At 39.2% G+C, this 18856-nt stretch overlaps 1 protein-coding gene across 1 annotated transcript; it reads left to right on the plus strand.

Moving 5' to 3' along the window:
- Positions 1–856: 856 nt before the first annotated feature.
- begain (brain-enriched guanylate kinase-associated) lies at positions 857–17150 on the plus strand. Its single transcript, XM_072688898.1, has 5 exons — positions 857–1014; positions 3866–3932; positions 7333–7440; positions 12987–13070; positions 15921–17150. Exons 1-5 carry the CDS (start codon positions 857–859, stop codon positions 17148–17150), a joined length of 1647 nt encoding a protein of 548 aa, XP_072544999.1.
- The last annotated feature ends 1706 nt before the right edge of the window (positions 17151–18856 follow it).

Raw genomic sequence — 18856 nt, forward strand, 5'->3', positions numbered from 1 at the left:
GTGCATTTTTTTGGAAAGTGGATGTTTCTGTAAGTTATTATACAGAACCCTAAGTGTGTGTGTCTGTGTATGTGTGTGTGTGTGTGTGTGTGTGTGTGTGTTTGGCAGTTAGCTTAATTTGGGGATATGCTTAGTCAGAATGTCAGCCAAAAAACAGAAAGGAGCTACTTTACAACATCCACAGTCAAAGTGTAAGTCAAAGAAAAAATCTAAATTGCTAATGTGTCAGCAATACTGGTAATAATAATACTCAACAAAGCCATAGATGTTTTTGCTCTCTGTTCCTTATGTTGCATCAGTGTGTTATTTTGTCAGGTGGCAACCTTGTCCTGTTTCTACCTCATGTTTTACACAGACTGTTTTACATGATCTGTCACTAATGCCTTAGTGATTTATATCCTAGAAAGGTGCAGTCAGTATAAACTGCTATAGTATAAAAAGGTGTCTTGAAATGTAATGTGCAACAGGTAGCATTAAGTGGGTTGGGATGGTTCTTCTTACACCACAGTGAGGGGTCTTTGTGTTTTGAATAAAGGGAAAGATCATTACCATTTTATTTTACCATTCTATCATTAAAGTGCTGCCTGTTAAGCACTGCTGCACTTTATCACACTTCAGTCCACCAACTACATCTGTGCTTTTTTGATTTGTGGCATTGTTCATTTGTGTCTACAATGGCACCACACACTAACTTAAGACATTGCTGGTAATGTTGTAAACTAATACAGGACATTAACTCTGCCTTCTTTATTTGAATGTGTCAAGAAATATATTCTGCTCTTAAAGGAAATAAATGACTTACTATAGCCATGAATCCTGTTGACTAAAATATATAACCCTTTGTCTGCACAGTTATATGCAGGACCAGAAGGAGAACCTGCAGAAGCATCTGTCCCACACTACCCATAAATTAGAAATGCTGGAGAGTGAGTTTGACACAACTCGCCAGAACCTAGAGAAGGAGCTTCAACAAGCACAGGAGGAACTGGACAAATTCATTGACAAGTTGCACAGGTTTGAAACTTTTTTTTATATATTCTCAAAGCTAGCTAAATATATAACATGTATATGGAATTTGGTTGAAGCAATAGAGAGAGGAAGACAAAATAACCAAAAAACAAGCTTGTACCAGTGTCTTCTAAAATACACTATTGTCTAAAAAAAAAAAAAAAGTCATGCTCAAGAAAACAAAAATAAACTATTAAACCGAGGAAAATGGAAGAACACAATAAATCAGAAGAATTATAAGCTTTATAAGAATATAGAAATATCAGAAAATATTCAGGAGTAAATTACCTAATTATGCTTTTTTAATGAAAAGTGGTAAACACAACAAGTGTAGCTAATTAAACATAAATTTCATAACAGTAAACAATGACATCTAAATTTGGGCCCTGTGCAAATGTTAAGACACCATTAGTGTTGTATAGGCTCAAATATTTTTTGACAAGGTCATCAGGCCATGATGAGCAAATGAGATCTGGTTCATTTTAATTAGGAACTCACAGCTGAATTACATTTTCAAGCTTTATGTCATGACTGGCTAGGACAATAATGGGCGAACACTTGCAGGGATGGTGCGATGCAAGATTTTAATAAACAAAACAGGGGTAAACACAAGAACGCAGCAATAACAAGGGATAATGATTAACCAAAATACAAAGGTGACAAACTAACATGGGCAAAACCTGAAAGCCACCTGAGGCTCGTTGGTAGCCAGGGAGCCAGGCGAGATAGGGAAGACAAACAGAATATGAGAGAGAATATGCTAGACCCAAACGTCACCGGCAGGGCCAGTGAAAACACAAACGTAATACCACGCTCGTCAGGCGCAACTAAACTTACTTGACTTGGCTAGGAACTAAGGGATTGGCCGCCGAAACCTCAAGGCAACCAACCAGCAAACCAAGAAGAGATACACTCCTGAACGTGAACAGACTCTTGTAGAACATCCTCGAGAGAAACACCATAGACGACCATGAATGCCGCCAACATGACGCCAACCATACAGCTTGGCATAGCAAGTATAATTCTCGGCAAGGAGAATGTCAGCGTTAGCTCCCCAAGTACCCCAGCCTCAGGTGAATCCAATCACTGAAACAAAAACACACGTGAATACTTAAACCAATGAACGTTAACCGACACAGTGTCCGTGAACCTTGACATGAACCAAACCTCAGCTTAAGAGTCCTTGAACTTGAAGCCTGTGGACCGCAGCTCGGGGCCGCCCCGACGCGGACCTGACACTTGATCAATTCTTTGATTCTTCAAATCTTGTCATAACGCTCAGCAATCATGGACTCCCCTAAGCAGCTGTATAAAAATCTAAAAATAAATGTAATCAATGCCCACAAGGCAGGGGAAAGCTATGGGATGATTGCAAAGTGTTGTTGTCCACGTTTCTACAGTGAGTAATGCCAAGTAAAGAGGGAGAGAGAGAGTATGAGGATGCTGGCAGGACAGGTGATTTGATGTCAAGTAAGAAAAGCAGTAAACATTTAAAATATTAACAAGCAGGCTTGATATGGTCTGTGACATTGCTTTCTGCTATATTCATTACTATTGTGACCGATGTTCAACAGGATTTGTTCTCACTTTGCATTTCTCTACTCTGCATTAAAGGCACTATATATGATTCTAGACTTTTGATATTTGAACTCAACAGCAAAACAAACATACCCCTTCCCTCAGAGCTCCTTTAGAAGCCTCAAATGTCTGTTTCTGAGTTAGACTTCCTCAGGCCTTTTTTAGAATGTATTTTAGAAAAACACAACACAGGAGCAGCATGTATAAATAAAGGGATATTCTCAAATAATTACATTTAATATGTAAATACCAACCACACCAACCACAACCTAAACACACAGAATGCTATTGATCACTCTGATCCTTTCAGTTCACTCATTATACCCACACTGAGCTCCACTAGCTCAGAGAATGTATGCATGTATGCTGTTCTCTCACCTCAACACCAAGCTGATAAACCCATTACTGCACTGTACACCTTGTTGTGAAGCTAATGCCTTCATGCACACATATGTATATGTCTGTGCATCCTGTCTCCTGTCTGTCCATTGCCCTTGCAGTGTTGTACCATGTCCTTACGTATTCTGCACCAGAGACATATTTTATTTAACAATATAACATAAAAAAAACAATTGAACATAATTTAGCTTGTTTTTATAGTAATGGTATTTGCATTCATTTAAATATTAGTATTTTACTGAGCAAATACACCAACACTTACAGATGGAGGAGCTTTTCCATTTATTTTCACAACTAAAGGTCACAACGATTGAATTATGTGTCTATATAGTAAAAAAGTCAAGTCAACCTAAAATTACACAAAATAATTCACAGTCCTGCCAGCTTTCCCAAACACAGTGCTGTCAGAGTAAGTAAATGGGGGATAGCATGTTCATGTTTGGGCTCGTCAGCAAACAGTGGCAGCATTAAGCTCTTTTTTTTGGAAGGGACAAACACTTGAAACGTGTTTAATATCTAATTTAAATATGCTGAATAAACTGCATACTAAAAGTTAGTTACATACTGAAACCTGAAATAAAAAGATCTTTGAGTTAATATAAGCTACACAGACTTAAAGTGTTGCGCCTGTTGAACACTAGAAGGTTTATTTAAACTAAAGATAAATGAAACTGCAAACCTAGGATATTAAAATATTGTTAAATCTACATATTACTAACAAGAAACTTGACAATTTTTTATTTGCACAGTTCACAAAAACAAAATGTTAAACAGATAAGTATAAGTTTTAGTTTTATACTATGTATTTTGAACAGATTATACTCTTGTAAAGCAAACAGTATTTAGAATAGAATTTTACTATTAACCTACTTTTCCATAGGATACAGAGCAGCTATGCAGCACTGCAGAGGATAAACCAGGATCTGCAGGATAAGATTCACAGAAAGGTAAGCAACATGGCTTTACACTTTACAAAATAAAGGTTCCTAAATGGTTCTTAGTTTGGATACATGGTTATTAGAAAAATCATTGATTAATATAGAACATTCACATCAAATTTAGGTTCTCTAAACTTTAGACTCAGACTTGCACATCTCTAACAAACACGGTTCTTAAAAATCCATTGACATTAATTATTGTAGGTTAAAATGGCATTTGCCCATTGCCAGGAAAAAAATATTTTGACCAAAGCTACCAAGTGCAGGAACGTTTAGAATAAGACAACAGACAAGGGGGTATACATGACCTTACTCGCTAGCTCACTGAAAGTGCATCTTTGCTAGGTGATCTCTCCTGATAGCCTGGCAAACATACCTTAAGCACATCAATGCAATGTTAATTGTTTTACTTAGGGTAAAATGTTGCTGCATGGTGTATCTCAACTAGCATTATTGTGGTCATGTAATACAGATGTTAATATTTACTTTTTGTCACACATGTTTGAGTATTTTAATAATGAGAGATGAGTATGCTTGCCTCAAGGTAGTTTCTGCCATACTCTTGACACAAAATGTCCCAGTATTCAGTATTATTTGCACAGTCGACTGGACAACAAAGTATATTTATTTTGATGAATAGAGAATATTTAGTGTACTTTTCTTTCTTAATGTAATACTTGTGTTGCTCTCACCAAGTAAAATTCCTGGTAACATACTTGGTGAAAATAAAGAAATTCTGATTCTGAACATGTTGACATCTTCTAGCTACTGTAATTTTACAGATGTGCTTTGCTTACTCAAATGAGATAAAATACTAACTATAACATTGCAGTAAAGAAATTACTAATTATATTCCCAAACGTTGTTTTGAGAATTTAGTTTTAATAGTGTTTAAGAACACAATCTTTCATATTTAGGATGTCCAAGTTTTTAAAATACTGCAATTTTAGTGTTTTGTGTTTAGTAGACTTTGTATCTAAAAATAAAATTAAGAAACACATTAGATGATATCCAGCTTAAGTGATGTTTGTTGTGAAAAAAAAATGGAATTATAGCTATACATGAAACCAAAACGTCAGGAATTAGGGGCTTAGTCTGTCATACCCATACTGCTACGTGAAGCCCATGCACACAAAGGGAAGTTTCTGATTCTGGCAGGGAATTGATATTCAGCTAGCAAGTTTTGCAGTCAGAGCGTCAAGCATTGTTTGATTTATGTTTCACCAATGCCAAAACACCATTAAAGGGCAAAGCAGTCAAAGGTCCCATTGGTGAAAGGCAATGATGTGGCAGAAATTGTGAGGTGGCATCTGGGGTGGCCAATCAGATTGAAGGGCCACTTCTTTAAAACTGTGCTTTACAACTTTACAACTGTCCATGAACACAGGCTCCAGGTTTTTTTAGGCCCTAAACAGGATTTGTTGGGGACCCTAAATTAACTTTAAGTTTGCCATCAAGTGTGACGGATCTGTACAGTTGCATATCAGCTATCAGATTTGAAACTGTTTAAAAATCATCACAACAATTTATCACTGTGGCTAAAAATATCATGATTATCAGTAGTATCGCAAAATTGTTAAAATGCGTGGAACAGTAAAATACAAAAAAACAACAAAACAAACAAATAAAAAACTGGTGAAATCATTGGGTTGCCTGATGAATGCCCAATCTAAACAAGGGAACTTCAATTGTAATATTATGGCTTCAGCACACTACATGACTTGTAGAGTCGTCAGGTCGCTGTACTGTTCAAACTATACAACTCAATCTCTTGTAATCGTGAAATCTTAAGACGTTGTGGTTTGCACACCTCACGACTGTTCAATGACAGCAGACGAGTCTGTTCTCCTTTTGTCACGAAATCCCATGCGAGAAGTGACTCAGGATGGCGCAATACCTTGCATGAGAATATTATTTTTATGCCGTAAAGTAAAGATGTATCGTTTTGTGCTGAAAAAAAGAGAGAAAAGAATATGTGAAGGAGGGAGCTGGCTTATGCCTCTCTATCTCTCCCAGACAATCTTGAACAGACTGCAAGCAGCCAATCTCCAGTCTCCTCGGGTTGCCAGGATGCCTGTCATGACTGCACTTAACAGTCAGGCCCGATTGCGCTGGTGTCTGCAACACTTGCACTGGAACCTGAACATTTAGAGGAACGTCATGTTCAGCGATGAGATTCTGCCTACTGCAATTGGATCAGTCTGTAATAGAGAGTTATACAGTTGTAGATAGAAAGGCAAAAACATAGTTGTATAGGAAGAGAGTTGAAGAGGGATGGAAAGAAAAACAGACGGAAAGAGACTGATGACTAGATAGACAGACATCCAGAGAGGGCTGTAGACAAACAGTTGGAGAGGGACAGAGAAACAGACGCAGACAGACAGCTGTAGTGGGACCGGCAGGCAGGCAGGCAAAAAGTTGTAGAGGGACCGGGCAGATGGAGAGAAAGAAGCAAGGGCAAGGGTTGTAGAGGAATAGATGGACAGAAATCCCAGAGCCCAGAATCATAGATTGTTATGACAGAGTCATAGATTGATTCAGGACAAGTGTGAAAACACCATTATAGAGGAACAGACAAACAGGCCTTTCATGATGACTATATTATCGACTTATCGTACAATATATGGACATGACCTTGATTATTTTTGCTGTCCGCAATATTAATTTTTTGTGCTTGTGTGTATTCTAGCTAGTCATTCTGTTCTGTTCTCTTCTCTGAAACAAGTGTGAGTCTGTGAGCAGACCATTCTGTAACTAGTGTGTAAGAATGCCCAATGCATCAATAATGGCGCCTCCATACACTCAGAGTGGAATGCGACAGGTAGTAGTGTAACAGATCACCCCACCACGCATGAGAACAGTGGATTAAATGTAGAAGCTTAATCATAATTAATGTGTAATACAGTTTTACTGTAGACAGACCGAGTTGGAGAGGGATATATAGACAGACAGAGACAAATAGAGTTGTAGAGAGATGACAGACCGATGTTAAAGGATATAATATATATATATATGCTAAATCAAAACAATAATAATAATAGTAATAATAATAATAATGTAACAAATAATGGAATTATGTTATTAACATTAACAAGCGTATTTGTAATGAACAAAACATGGGTGATTACTAATCCTAATGATAAGTTGTGGTACGTAGTTGTTTGTTTCATAATCAAGTGAGAATAAAAATGTGTCTCATCTCTAATCCAGAAACAATCACAGTGTTTGTGCTTACTTATCAAAACAGGAGTTAAGACTTAGAATTTGAAGTTTTGCAATTACAAGGTTTAGTATTCATGTTTTTCTCTGCATTTCAGGTATTGTTTACACACAAAAGAAACCCTGTTGAATTTAAATGGGATTACAACATTGCGATTTATTAATGACTTTGTGCTTTTCTCTTGATCAGACACAGCTATATGAGGAGGAGAAAAGGACACTGAACCAAGAGATCATCAAACTGAATAACCACCTAATGGAGGCTAACATCACCATCGAAAAGCTGAGAAATGACAATGTGAGTCTTACTCAAATGTTAGAACCTCAAAAGGTCTAGGATATACAAAAAAACAACTGCCAGGCCAAAACACATAGAGAGTACTATGATGAAATCTATAGGAATACAGGGCACTGACTTACCTCTCTGCTTTAAACCAGGAGAAAACAAGAGTGCTTGCTTAGTATTGAGCCACGATAAGAATAAAGAAAATTTAAGTTTCCCAACAGAATAGAACCACAGGGACTTCTTTCTTTCTAACATGAGAGGGGATTTGGACCAGCCAGACAATAAAGAAAGAAGTTGAACAAGAAAATGAAATAATGTAGTGTGACAAATCTGCAAACAAGTCATACTGTACAAATAAAACAGTAAAGAACTGGCAGCTGAGATGCCAGGAACCTACTGTTAAATTAATGGTATCGTACTGTGGTAAAAATGTATGGTTGAATACTGTCTTTTATAAATACAGAATAGAACTGTAATTTAATACTTTTACAGTGTGTTACTCTTAAATTCATGTTATAATACTGCTGTAAAAATTAATTCATTACCTTTCCTGACTGATGTAGAGACATAAAACAACATTTTATGACTGCTTGTTAGTCTTACCAAAGTAACCATTTGTCCTACCACAGTTGAAACAGCTAACATGGCATTTTCAACCACGGGACCTGAGCAATGACACAAAAACAGTACATCTGGCAAAACTCTTGTAGGTTTATTGAAAATAAAGTTTTGCATACATTTGTGATACATTAGATTTTTTTTCACGAGAAAATATAATTTCAACAAAGAAAACATTTTTCATTTTACCCCTTTCTATAATCAGTCTGTGACAAAACATTCAGCTTATAGAGCTAATAGCAAATAACAACAAATAACCATAAATGAATAAAACTCAAAACTGCATCAGTCAGTGTCACAGATAAAAGGCTACATGATCAAAATCAAATGATTTTCTTTGTCCTTATGCAGAGTGAGTGACTGTAAGTTTGCAGACTCATATGAAATCCCACTCAAAGTCCTTCAGTTTCCTCAAGAGAGTGGAGATGTTGCGATTGACCGTTGTTTTCTTTTGGGTGACCAGTTTTCTTAGATTTGCAACATTTGTGCCCCTCTCTGCATTTTGCTCTCTTTGTTGAGTAAGAAATGGCAAAAATAACATGGATACAACTGAGAAAGTCAAATGTAAGAGACTTTTAGCTTGCCGTTGCTTATTCAATGAACCAAGAGCCAGGCACATGGTCTAGCACAGCCATATTACATACATTTCAACAATGGTGACCCCAGTAGAAACCCAGTAGCATAGGCATTCTGTATATTTATTCTAAAGTCTATTTAAGTTAAAATATTTAATTTGGCTTATACAACATATTTACATATTTAATAGTAACAGACATATTGAGCCAATCAAGTGAAAACAATACCTTTGAAGAAATTCTAATGTACACACAGCTTCTTCTTGATATTGAAGATTGAACCTGTAGAATGTGGAAAACACAGCAGCAAGACCGGTCAGGGAAGTTGGCTGCATGCCCTCACAAATGTGTCCCTCATGACTGACCATCCAGCATTTGATATAGCTGGTTGTTTTCAAGATTAGAGCGGAGCACAGACAGATCATCTGTTCTATGCTCAAGATCTATAGAATAAGATGGGCAGGAGATGGTTAAATATGGAACGTTATTATTAAATACACTAGCTGTAGAGGTAATGGTACGTATGCTCATTAAGAAGGCGGACTAAATTCTCTGTTTCAATACCCAGGGTCAGAATTAGGTCTAGTGTATAACATTTTGAATGTATCCCAGGGCATCTAAGATTGATTTAAACCCAGTTCTAAGGGGGTCCTAAGTCTTCTCAAAGTGAATATTAAATCTCCAACAAATAAATCCTTATAAGTAGAGATAGCTACTTATGATAATAAGTCATCAAATTCAATATTCCTGTTTAATAGGTAGGTAATAATGAGGGGACCATTAACTGCATGAAAGTTAGTTAGCTAGTGTGGCACAAAATTATCCACTACCATCGCAGATTTCCCATCTTTAAAGCTAGTTATATGGAATAGTCTAATGTAATCACATGTAGGCTAAAATCCTGCAGATGCTTTTACACACCACACACACAAAAATTGATATAACAAGTGATATTTCATGTAGAGTGGAAATGCAACATTAATCAGGTCAAACACTGTAAAAAAAAAATACATTAAATACATTCCAAGGGATGACTTGACAACAGAATTCAGTTTAGTTAACCAGCTAATTTAGCTTGCACTCCCTCATTCTGGAAACCACGTTTAACAAGCTCTTGAGCTTGAGAAATACAGCAAAAACATGTTATTTCACTAATAAGTAGATATAAAGGTGCACGTATTCGTCACTGTACAGTGTGGACTGTACAGCGAAATGTGTCCTCCGCATTTAACCCATCTGGTAGTGAACACACACTCACACACACACACGTGTTAGGGGCAGTGAGTACACACACACACCCAGAGCGGTGGGCAGCCAACTCCAGCGCCCGGGGAGCAGAGAGGGTAAAGGGCCTTGCTCAAGGGCCCAACAGTGGCAGCTTGCCGAGCCCGGGAATCGAACCCACAACCCTGTTATCGATATCCCGGCGCTCTAACCGCTGAGCCACCACTGCCCCTCCACCACTGCCCTCTATATGAATATAAAGGAAACATTCCTTGTCCTATGGTGTAAGCAAGTTTGAGGGAAAACACCTAAAATGGAGCGTCCTTCTGAAATACATTAGTTAGCGGGGCGCTGACATGGATTCGAAGGGCGTGCAGGGCGCCACCTTGACTTTGTGCTGGGCGCTGCCACCGGGGTAGGGACCATAGGCGCGGACCAGGGGTTGAGGTTCGCTGTCCATGCTCAGGAGGGAACAAGAGGAAAACCAAGACATGAAGCAGAGCTTGGCAAGACAGGGAGGAAAACACCAAGGCACGGTACCTTCTTCCTGATAGCAGGAGGGAGAACAGTCTGCGCGAAGGGTGGGTGGAGTCATCCACAATGCTGGTTGCTTTGCGAATGCAGCGAGCAGTGTAAATGTCCATGATGGAGGGGAGAGAGACTCCGATGATCCTCTTAGCTGTCCTCACAATGCGTTGAAGGGGCTTGTGGTCAGAGGCTGTGCAGGTCCCAAACCAGGCAGTGATGCAGCTGCTCAGGATGCTCTCTATGGTCCCTCTATAGAAGAGGGTGAGGATGGGTGGAGGGAGACGGGCCTTTCTCACCTTTCTGCACCTTCTCTCTGTATGCTGACTCGTCCCCTTCGCTGATGAGACCCAGCACAGTTGTATCATCGACGAACTTTATGACGCTGTTAGAACTGTGTTTCGCAACACAGTCATGAGTCAGCAGGGTAAACAGCAGAGAACTCAGTACACTGCCCTGGGATGCTCCAGTGTTCATTGTGATGGTGCTGGAGATGCTGTCCCCGAACCAGACTAACTGGGGACTCCCCGTCAGGAAGTCCAGGATCCAGTTGCAGAGGGGGGTGTTGAGGCCCAGCAAGCTTAACTTCCTGGTGAGATTCTGTGGGATGATGGTGTTGAATGCTAAACTGAAGTCTATGAACAGCATTCTGTCGTAGGTGTCCTTCTGGGCATGTTGTCTGGTCCTTTCTGTGGGTTGACTCTGCGCAGAGTTTTCCTCACATCCACTGCAGTCAGGCACAACACCTGCTTGTCCGGCTTGGGCGTGGTCTTTCTCACCGACGTGTTGTTTTGTGCCTCAAACCGTGCATAGAAGTCGTTCAGGGCATCAGGGAGGAAGGCATTGATGTCACAGGACGGTGGCAGTGTCCTGTATTTTGTGATTGCCTGGATGCCCTGCCACATGCGCTGCGTGTCACCCGTCTCATTGAAGTGGCTGTGGATTCTCTGGGCGTGTGTGCGTTTTGCCTCTCGAATGGCTCATGACAGTTTGGCTCTTGCTTTCCTCAGGGCCACCTTGTCACCCACTCTGAAGGCCAAGTCGCGGGTCCTCAGTAGCGCACGCACCTCAGAAGTCATCCACGGCTTCTGGTTTGGGCGTGTGGTGATTGCCTTGACCAGGGGTACAAGGCAAAACACAGGGTCATGGTTACCACAAACGGGACAGGTCAGGAAGCGCAAAGACTAGAGTGCTTTTCCCTTGAGCATACCATGGAACACGCTGATACAGAGGGTGTCACAGAGCTAATTCACAGGTGCAAGGGCAATGGCATATAAAGCCTCTGTTCCATTGGGCGCATGTACTGCAGGAGGCCACCCTGAAGTGGACATCCGCATGCATATTCTACCACCAGTACTTAGGGGAGAGGAGATGGAAGGTGCGTGGCCAGATGACCTGCCTGAAGACATTCTGTAAGTCAACATATACTGGGGGGCAATGTCACTAGAGACTAGGGTTCAGGGCTTTCTATGGACGTGGAAACCAACCCTCTGGTGGGGAAAAAAAAGACCAGGGGTACAACATACAGCGGAAAAGAAAACAACTAAGGCAACTGAGCTGTGCTCAGGAGGGAACTATGGGAAAACCAAAACACGAGGCAGAGCTTCGGACTGGGCAACGAACAAAAACATGAAGCTAAACTTCGGAATGAGCAATGAACAGAAACATGAAGCAGAGCTTCAGCAAGACAGGCAGGAAAACACTAAAGCAGAAAATACAAAACAGACCAGGAGTACAAGGCAAAACAAAGGGTCAAGGTTACCACAAACAAGGCAGAACAGAAAGCACCAAGAGAAGTCAGCCGCAGTGCACGTGCACGGCCGACTTCTGGAATCCCAGCTCCTATGTGTACAAAAGTACATACAAAATTACAGCTTTTTTAAATTCTGCAGTTGTCTCACTAGACCACCTCACAGATTGGATAGAAGCAATAACCATGATTGAATTGTAGACATTTGGCCTCAATTTAAGGGATTACAAATTATAGCAATTTTTGTGCAACCCTCCATTTTTACAGACTCAAAGGTATTTTTTTATATTTGCAAACCCTTTGTAGTCAGTGGCTGTCTGAAATCTGGAACCTATGAGCATCAGGCATGCAAGTTACAGATTGTTCCATCTATTGTGGTAAAGTCCCCACATGGTACAGCCTGAAGTGTGTAAACATTATCACTGTAATGTACAAGCAAAAAACTTGTTATAGATCAGCAGATTTAACTCTGATGTTGCACATCCGGACTGGATTGCACTGGTTTTGCGTACATTTGGTCTTGTGTTTGTGTGCAAAATCTCCACTACATCATAGTTATCTAAATGATGTAGCCTCTCTTATCAATTGACGGCGAAAGTAATTCCTGCCATCCAGCTTGAAACGCTCCAAACAAGCCATAGTTTGGTTGCCATTGGTTTTGTCATAACTTACATTAAATAGATGTAATTCCTACACAGTTAATGCAATACTTTTGCTACTCCTTCTTGATTGCATCATTTCAAGGCCTAAATACTAACTGATGTGACTATACAGATTTTTTATTTCAAAAACCTAAACTAAAATAGAGACATTTACATAGGAAAACTGCATACTTGTAAAAGTGCTTATTTACCTGTTTCCAACAGGACCTTTACAGGAAGGACTGCAACCTTGCTGCTCAGCTCCTACAGTGTGGAAAATCTCAACACAGAGTGCACAAAGTGTCTGAGGTAATTCCATTCCACACATAGTCTACCATTAAAAACATGTCTACACTTTACTTGAATCTTTCTGCAGAACATTGACATTACCATGTTGGTTACACTACACTACACTACATTACACTGTGGTTAAAACAAACGCTCAAAACTTATTATTATTAATTTTGACGGTCATTGATATTTTAAGTTTGTGAACTAATGTTCAGAAATATTTATCCCTGAGCATGCAGCTCACTGACCATCCAATCAGAAAGTAAGCCATTTTCAACCATTTCTGATGAAAGACTGAAATATATAGCTGTTTTTGAAACTGTATACTTACTATATAGTGCACCACTTTGGAGTTTGGAGGCAAATAAGTGAATGTTTGTGTATTGGGTATTGTTTATTTACATAATTGCACGATTTTAGAGATATTTAACTAACTACATATATACCTACTCCAATGGTCCAACTTCAATCCCCCCAGCCACAACATAACCATGATAGACATCCTTGTGTCCCCAGTGTCCTTTTTTTTTGAAGATCAAAATATGGTCACCCTATATAATAGTGCTGTATGTAGTGATTTGAATTTTCACATATAGGTGAATAGGGCACAGTTTCAAGCACAACTGATCTGATACACTGATTCGCTGTCTGAATGCAGTTAAAATATTTTATTTACATTTTTCAATAGCTCCGTGCAATCTTACAGTTCTCTAGAAGTTACATTGAGGGTGACCCTGTATGTAAACCATCAGCTAGATGGTTGAAACATGGACACAATTGGGTGTTCCTACTCCACAAAGAAAAATGGTTGTAAAATGGATAAAGCAGGTTAACATTAAACATTTAGAATGGCCTTCCCAATGTTCTGCCCACAACACTATTGAAAAATATGTGGACTGTGCTTAAAGTTGGATCCATGTCAAGAAATTTAAACCGATTTTAAGAAGATTCTTAAAAGAAAACCAAGAAGAGTGGTCTAAGATCCAACCAGAATTCTGCCAGAAACTTGTTGAATGCTACCAAAAGCATCTGGTTAAGAAGCAATCTGCTTAATAATTTTGACATTTCAGAAACTTGAGCACCAATCTCTTGTTTTTGTATGACATTCTACTTTATTACTATTGTACAATCATTCATTTCAAAGAACAGCACAATATTGACATTCATGTCCATGGTGATGGTGTCTTAACTTTTGACCACAGCTGTATTTTATAGCAAAACTGTCTGTTTTAGTTAGGCCTAGGGGTTAGGGTTAGGGTTAGGGTCCAATAAAATACAGAATTGTCCTGTAATTGGAAACTAAAGGATGTGCTCTGTATGGAACTGACAAAAACTGAAATTTCGAGAATCAGTCTAACACAACCAGCTAAAAGAAAATCAGATGTTTGTATATCCTTACACCAAATACAGTATACATGTCAGTCATTTTTTATGGACTGAGTGCTCATGCTTCAGTCCTTCAAAGATTCTGGCACCTTTTACCTTCTGTAAAACATTTAATTTGTCATAAAACATATGATGACGTACCCATCATACGTTATGGCATTTGTCATGAGAAGTACCGGAAATAGTAACACTACATGTTTGACATGACATGATTCTGTTAGGTCAGTGTTATGTATGTCAGTATTATGTAGCAGGGTTCAGGGAACGTGTTACCCAATCCACTTCACTATCAGTGATCTAACAAGAGAAAAAGAGAGCTGAAAACTGCAAAACATTAAGCACATATTTTAAAACTAAATATGTCTTTAGTAAAGACATATTTAGACATATAAATGTTTTACAGTCCATTAAAATGGACTGTAAAACATATAACTTGGACAACAACATAGTACAGTTTTCTCAGGAAAACAAATATTCAATTTTTATTGCACTCTCCCATCACGCTGAAAGTGATGTTGGGTAGCACAATCATCTGATAGGTGGTATTCCTCTGAGAACCTTTCTTTTCACCTGGACTACTTCTCTTTCTCTCAAAAAAAGTAAAAAAAAAAAAAAAAACATTTTGTGGTTACAACATTGTTAGTATAATAATTCTCCCTCTCTCAGGAATTCCTCAAGTAAATGGTTTTAAATGAGTCATAAAGTCATGATGGCCTCTTTCAATCATCACCTATGTAGACTACATATTAAAAGTTCCAATGAAGAGCTACTAAAAGTGAATTAACTGAAACCAATTACATTCAAAAAATGCTGCATTTAGAAAATGCTGAATTAACTGAAACTACATACATTCTAAAAACACCAATTGTACATTAATTATACAGCCTCAACAGCCTATGTACGGAGGCCATTGTTGTCTCCTTGGCATCTGGAAACACCAACCTCTCCAGAATGGTACTAGCCAATTACTACATTTTCAGGGACCCAATTGGAGACAAAGGTAAGCTTTCTGGTGTAAGCTGTTAAGGATGTTTGATTGTACATCTTAGCCATTTTTTCCCAAATAAGGTCCCTGAAAATATTTGCTCATGCTTTTGTTGCAATGTCAACAGCTAAAAATATAAAGTCAAATTGGTTTCAGTTAATGCAGCATTTTTAAATGTATTTGGTTTCAGTTAATTTAGCAGTTCTGGAATGTATTAGTGATCTCCCTTGATGCTGTTGTGATTTCAGCTTTGTAAATGTTGTTTTGATAAAGCAGTGTTCACTTTTTATACAACGTGTTCCATACTTTGGATATCTGAAAATCATAACAGCAATCCATATGTTCTTACCTATTAAACATAGCTGCAATATACACAGAATCTGAAAGAAAATGCATCAGTAACTAAAGTAATGTAGTGTAGTTACAGGTATCTGTTAACTGTTTTTACCTTGTAAATGTCATATATGCCTCTCTTACTTTCTCTGTACTTCTCTCAGCTGCCCACTGACTTTCAAGAAAGGGTGAGTTCTCACATAGAGAAGCATGGGCATTCGAGGAGAAAGAACCTGTGTCTTTCTCCATCCTCTGATATGGTGCCTACAGCAATCATTGCCAAGGTCCTGGAAAAGCCTGAAGCAGGTAATAGCTGTTCAGTCACATGCTCACCCAGCCCACAGAGCAGAGATGCAGACTTCCTGACAAATAATGGAGTGGACACTGGAGACACCCTCCACCGCAGTGTGGTCTACAAATCCTCTGACCTGTACTTTAGTGACACAGCACTATATTGTCCCGTGGTTGACAGGCATCAGGATCACTGGAACAGGCGTCCACAAAGTGTGGACCTCCATTGTAGGGATGCTGACCTGCTCCAAGCCCAGAACTCCACAGACAGCAATCCAGAGGTGGACAATTTACAACCCAGCTTCTCAAACAATGATGTTCCTATGTATGAGTTTTCAGCCGGGTCCCCTGCACCCTCCAGCTCCTATTCAAGCATTAGTGTGGCCTCAGATGAAAAGGGCCATGCTCCCAACAGCACCCTTTCTTCTCCCCGGGCTCTGTGCGTGGACTGGCAAGCTGGTGTTTATGAGCAGAAAAGCACATCTAACTCACATCATAAGAACAGCCCTGGATTTCCTATGTTACACAGTTTTCAGCACATGCCCCCTAGCCCACCAAAGTGCAATTCTCCGCTCTACATGCGAACAGCATCCTACAGTGAACCATACCAATCACCTCAGCTCACCTCCTCACACAGCATAGGCTACTCAGGTGTTCCAAGAGAGACCCGGATTCACATTCCTGAGGTGGGGATGACAGGTGGCTGGCGACAGCTAAGCATGGAGGACATAAACACCCTCCCCTATTACAGCGCTGGCCATGTTTCACCTTACAGCTTTTCTAAACAGCACTTCACAAAAGGCCCTTCTACTATAAAGCAGGGACCCTTATACAGCAGCTCATTATCTCAAGTACGAGATAATGTTTTCCACACACATAACAGAGTAAAAAATGTAAAAAAAGAATACACTGGCATAAGCCCCAACTTCTCAGAGAAATTGCAACAAAACCAACAAGAGGTTTCCAATGTGCAGCAGTACCAGCTTCAAAGTCCATTGCCACAGAAAAAGATTCCTCACCACCATCAAACATTTGGAAGCATAGGACTTAGTAGAAAAGACAGTCTTAATAAGGCACAGCTGTATGGAACGCTGCTTAACTGAGTCATATTTCTGTGTTTTAACAGAACCTGATTTAAAAGCTAAATGGCCTATTATGTGTGAAAATTCTACTGCCAGCTTAAACATTTTATAATGTAAATAATTAAGTCACTGAGGCTAGGTAATTTACTGAAATAGTATAAATTGTCACCGTACAGTAAGGTGGCTATACTGTACATGTACTATACTGAACAGGGCATACCCATAATATTGTCCCCCTCAGATAAACTGCACATCAAGGCTCAACTAATATGTAAAATACAAATTTTAGTAACCACTCAATGATCTCTTGCGTTTATAAAGTATTGCTGACTTTGGGAAGTTAATCAATGGCATGACTTAATAGCAGTAGGTTATTATAATGATGTATTCTATGTCTTAATAACTTTCAGTAGATAACGTGTGATGGGACAACAATCCCCTGAGAAATGAAAAGGGATTCTATCTAGAAGATTGTGTTCCTATGACTGGCTTTTGGGCATGTAAGAGATGTGACCATGTTAATGAGATTTTGGTGCCCAAAAGCTTCCAGAACTCAAGATCTGAATTAGGAGTATAATGGTATACGAATTATGAAATGGAAAGGGTAAGTTAACCCACTAGGGAAAGGTGCAGTGTATTCTCTATATTACAGGGCTTTTGGGATGTGCAGTTTAGTTTAAGGATAGGAAGAGAGTTAGAGTGGAATACAGAAACAAAAATGACATTAATATGTTGTGTAGATTTACATCTGGAGGAATGGAATAATAGGCGTCACATTCTACAATCACATTCCAAGAAAGATGGTGAAAGAGTGAGGTTGCTTGTCTCACCCAGGCTGGGTATCGAACTGCCACCTGACTATGTAATGGTGCAGTATTATAATCACTACACTAAGAGCATGAGAACAAGTATCACAGGTTTTTCCAAACGACCTAGTTTCTGCCCCTAAAAAGCAGGAAACAAAACACTATCAAGTGTCTTGGCTTACAGGAAGAAAAGAGAGAACAACAAACATTAGATACAACAAAGCTTCCACTTGTCTGCCGGACAGCAGATTGAGCTACAAAGGTGGCCTTGGCCTGGCACAAGGTTTTGTTGCATTGTTGCACATCTCGCAGCAGAGGTTAGAATATTTCTAGAAGGGAGTTTTGGTAGTGCAATGAACCTTCCAGCATTCAAACACTGTCCACTTTGGGAGGAAAAAAACATCTCTAACCTCATCTTACAACATGCTTATTTTTGTGAATGTTGTATATAGCTTCAAAGCATATTTAAAAGCTTGCAGTGTTTTATATACAGTGGGGAAAAAAGTATTTAGTCAGTCACCAATTATGGAAGTTCTCCCACTTCAAAGGATGAGAGAGGCCTGTAATTGACATCATAGGTAGACCTCAACTATGAGAGACAAAATAAAAATAAAAAAATCACATTGTCTGATTTTTAAAGAATTTATTTGCAAATAATGGTGGAAAATAAGTATTTGGTCATCTACAAACAAGCAAGATTTCTAGCTGTCACAGACCTGTAACTTCTTCTTTAAGAGGCTTCTCTGTCCTCCACTCATTACCTGTATTAATGGCACCTGTTTGAACTCGTTAACAATATAAAAGACATCTGAATCTGCAATAGGCAAGCAGCTTGGTGTGAAGAAATCTACTGTGGGAGCAATAATCAGAAAATGGGAGACCTACAAGACCACTGCTAATCTCCCTCGATCAGAGGCTCCA

The sequence above is a fragment of the Salminus brasiliensis genome, chromosome 10 (assembly GCF_030463535.1).
Source record: "Salminus brasiliensis chromosome 10, fSalBra1.hap2, whole genome shotgun sequence".
NCBI lineage: Eukaryota > Metazoa > Chordata > Actinopteri > Characiformes > Bryconidae > Salminus > Salminus brasiliensis.